Raw genomic sequence first — 2,500 nt, 5'->3', positions numbered from 1 at the left:
CGAATCTCTCTCTCTCTCTCTCTCTCAATATCTATGTATATATATTATATATATATATATATATATATATATATATAGAGACATATCTATATAGTGACAAATATTCGAAATCTCTCTCTCGAGCGATAGCAAGGGAAAGAGAGCGAGAGAAAGAGAACGAGAGAGAGATGTGCATACATGCATGTATGTATGTATACACATATCCATCTCTGTATGTACGAACATAAGTTTTTTTTACTTTGACGAGTTTATTGAGTGTGTCTACCGAAGTGACGCATAATACCCCCCCTCCCCTCCCTCCCCCCCACAGAGGGCCAGCTCCTGAGTGCCCCAAGGACCTCCGACCTGCTACGGACCACCTCCAGGATGGGCGGACTGAGGACTCTCTGGCTCCTCCGCGGAAGGTAATCGACGTGGATAGATAAGGGATAGATAGATGAGGGAAGGATAGGAGAGGGATTTATAGATAAAGAAAGGGGAGGATAGGAATGTATAGATAAAGAAGGGGAAGGGTAGGAATATATAGATAAAGAAAAGGTTGGCAAGGAATATATTGATAGATGAGAAAGGGATAGTTGAGGGATAGACATAGATAAGGAGAAGTTTGTGAAAAGATAGAGAGATAAGGAGACGATCGGTAAAGGATAGATAGTAAAATAATAGATAATGATAGATTAGGGAAAGAAAGATTTTAAAAAAGGATAGACATCGATCTGTAAATAAACTGAAGAAGAAAATAAAAGAAGGAGAGATGAACAGACGAGAAGATAGGTAAACCTACAGAAAAAAAAATATCTAAAAAGTTACAGAAGAAAAAGATATATATACAGAGAAGGATAAGAAAGTATCTTCTAAGCACTAGAAGTGATTTTCTTCATATCCCTCTTCACACAAATCTCTCTCAATATATTATCTATACTCAAATTACCCTCAAAAAAACTTCTTTGGTACTCTATATATCATATATATATTCACATTTATATATAAATAACAAATATATTATACTAATACTCGAAACTTCAACAAAGCGATAGCAAGAGAAAGAGAGCGAGAAAAAAGAGAACGAGAGAGAAATGTTCATACAATGCTATGTTACAGTATTATACAACATATCCTCTCTGCATGTACGAACATAAGTTTTTTTTACTTTGACGAGTTTATTGAGTGTGTCTACCGAAGTGACGCATAATACCCCCCCTCCCCTCCCTCCCCCCCACAGAGGGCCAGCTCCTGAGTGCCCAAAGGACCTCCGACCTGTACGACACCTCCGAGGATGAGGCGGAACTGCAAGGACTCTCGGGCTCCTCCGCGGAAGGTAATCGACGTGGATAGATAAGGGATAGATAGATGAGGGAAGGATAGGAGAGGATTATAATAAAGAAAGGGAGATAGGAATGTATAGATAAAGAAGGAAGGTAGGGAATATAGATAAAGAAAAGGTTGGCAAGGAATAAATTGATAGATGAGAAAGGGATAGTTGAGGGATAGACATAGATAAGGAGAGGTTTGTGAAAAGATAGAGAGATAAGGAGACGATCGGTAAAGGATGGATAGATAAGGAATAGATAATGATAGATTAGGGAAAGAAAGATTTTAAAAAAAGGATAGACATCGATCTGTAAATAAACTGAAGAAGAAAATAAATATAGGAGAGATGAATAGACGAGAAGATAGGTAAACCTACAGAAAAAAAAAATATCTAAAAAGTTACGATAGAAAAGATATATAGACAGAGAAGATAAGAAAGTCTCATTCTATACTCAAATAGAACCTACATCAAACGATTCTCATATCCTTTCATCTCCCCTCTCTAGCTATCAAATATCCTTTCTTTGGTGTTAGATATACCATATATATTCACATATTCTTAACACAAATATGAATCTAATACTCGAATACTTCACACAAATCATAAATATACTCAAATCTACCTCAAAAAACTATTTTCACCATATCATACTTTCAAAAATTCTTTAGTCCTCCCCCCCGTGTGTGTCTCCAGCACCTCCTAAGATTGTGGATTTTGTACCCAAGAAAATACAATTTGTCCAGGCGGATACACAGGGTAAGTATGCTGTGTTGTTGTGTTTAGTGTTAGTTTTGTTATTAATTAATATTTTGGTATTGGAAGGATAATGGTTAGAATTAAGGCTGTGTATCAGGATTGTTGCTGGTGATAAATTATCGTATTTCGTGCTGTTCTTTATACATAATGTGTCATTCGGTTATCATTCCCCTCTTACTAACATTGATTATCACCTTCTTTTCCTAATTTATTTTAGTCTCCCCGTGTGTGTCTCCAGCACCTCCTAAGATCGTGGATTTTGTACCCAAGAAAATACAATTTGTCCAGGCGGATACACAGGGTAAGTATGCTGTGTTGTTATGTTTAGTGTTAGTTTTGTTATTAATATTTTGGTATTGGAAGGATAATGGTTAGAATTAAGGCTGTGTATCAGGATTGTTGTTAGTGTTATAAATCATTCGTGTCTGTTTTTCG

General features: G+C 36.4%; 1 protein-coding gene across 5 annotated transcripts in view; it reads left to right on the top strand.

Annotated features, from left to right (window-relative positions):
* Positions 1 to 2,500, top strand: part of parvin (beta-parvin) — a 22,074-nt gene that overhangs the window by 5,457 nt on the left and 14,117 nt on the right. For 2 of the 5 annotated variants that reach the window (XM_086533652.1, XM_043032051.2), the window contains one exon: positions 2,283 to 2,366. In XM_086533652.1, the coding sequence (XP_086389778.1) occupies positions 2,283 to 2,366 (84 nt within the window). Of the gene's footprint in view, positions 1 to 310; positions 405 to 1,214; positions 1,316 to 1,989; positions 2,066 to 2,282; positions 2,367 to 2,500 lie in introns of those variants that run through there. The other 3 variants (XM_086533650.1, XM_086533649.1, XM_086533651.1) reach the window with 3 other exon arrangements.

Source organism: Penaeus japonicus, unplaced genomic scaffold (genome assembly GCF_977035675.1).
Source record: "Penaeus japonicus unplaced genomic scaffold, GWHDUDI00000001_assembly GWHDUDI00000039, whole genome shotgun sequence".
NCBI classification, from domain to species: Eukaryota; Metazoa; Arthropoda; class Malacostraca; order Decapoda; family Penaeidae; genus Penaeus; species Penaeus japonicus.
The sequence above is the reverse complement of the archived record's forward strand: the minus strand, read 5'-3'. Positions and strand labels throughout refer to the sequence as shown.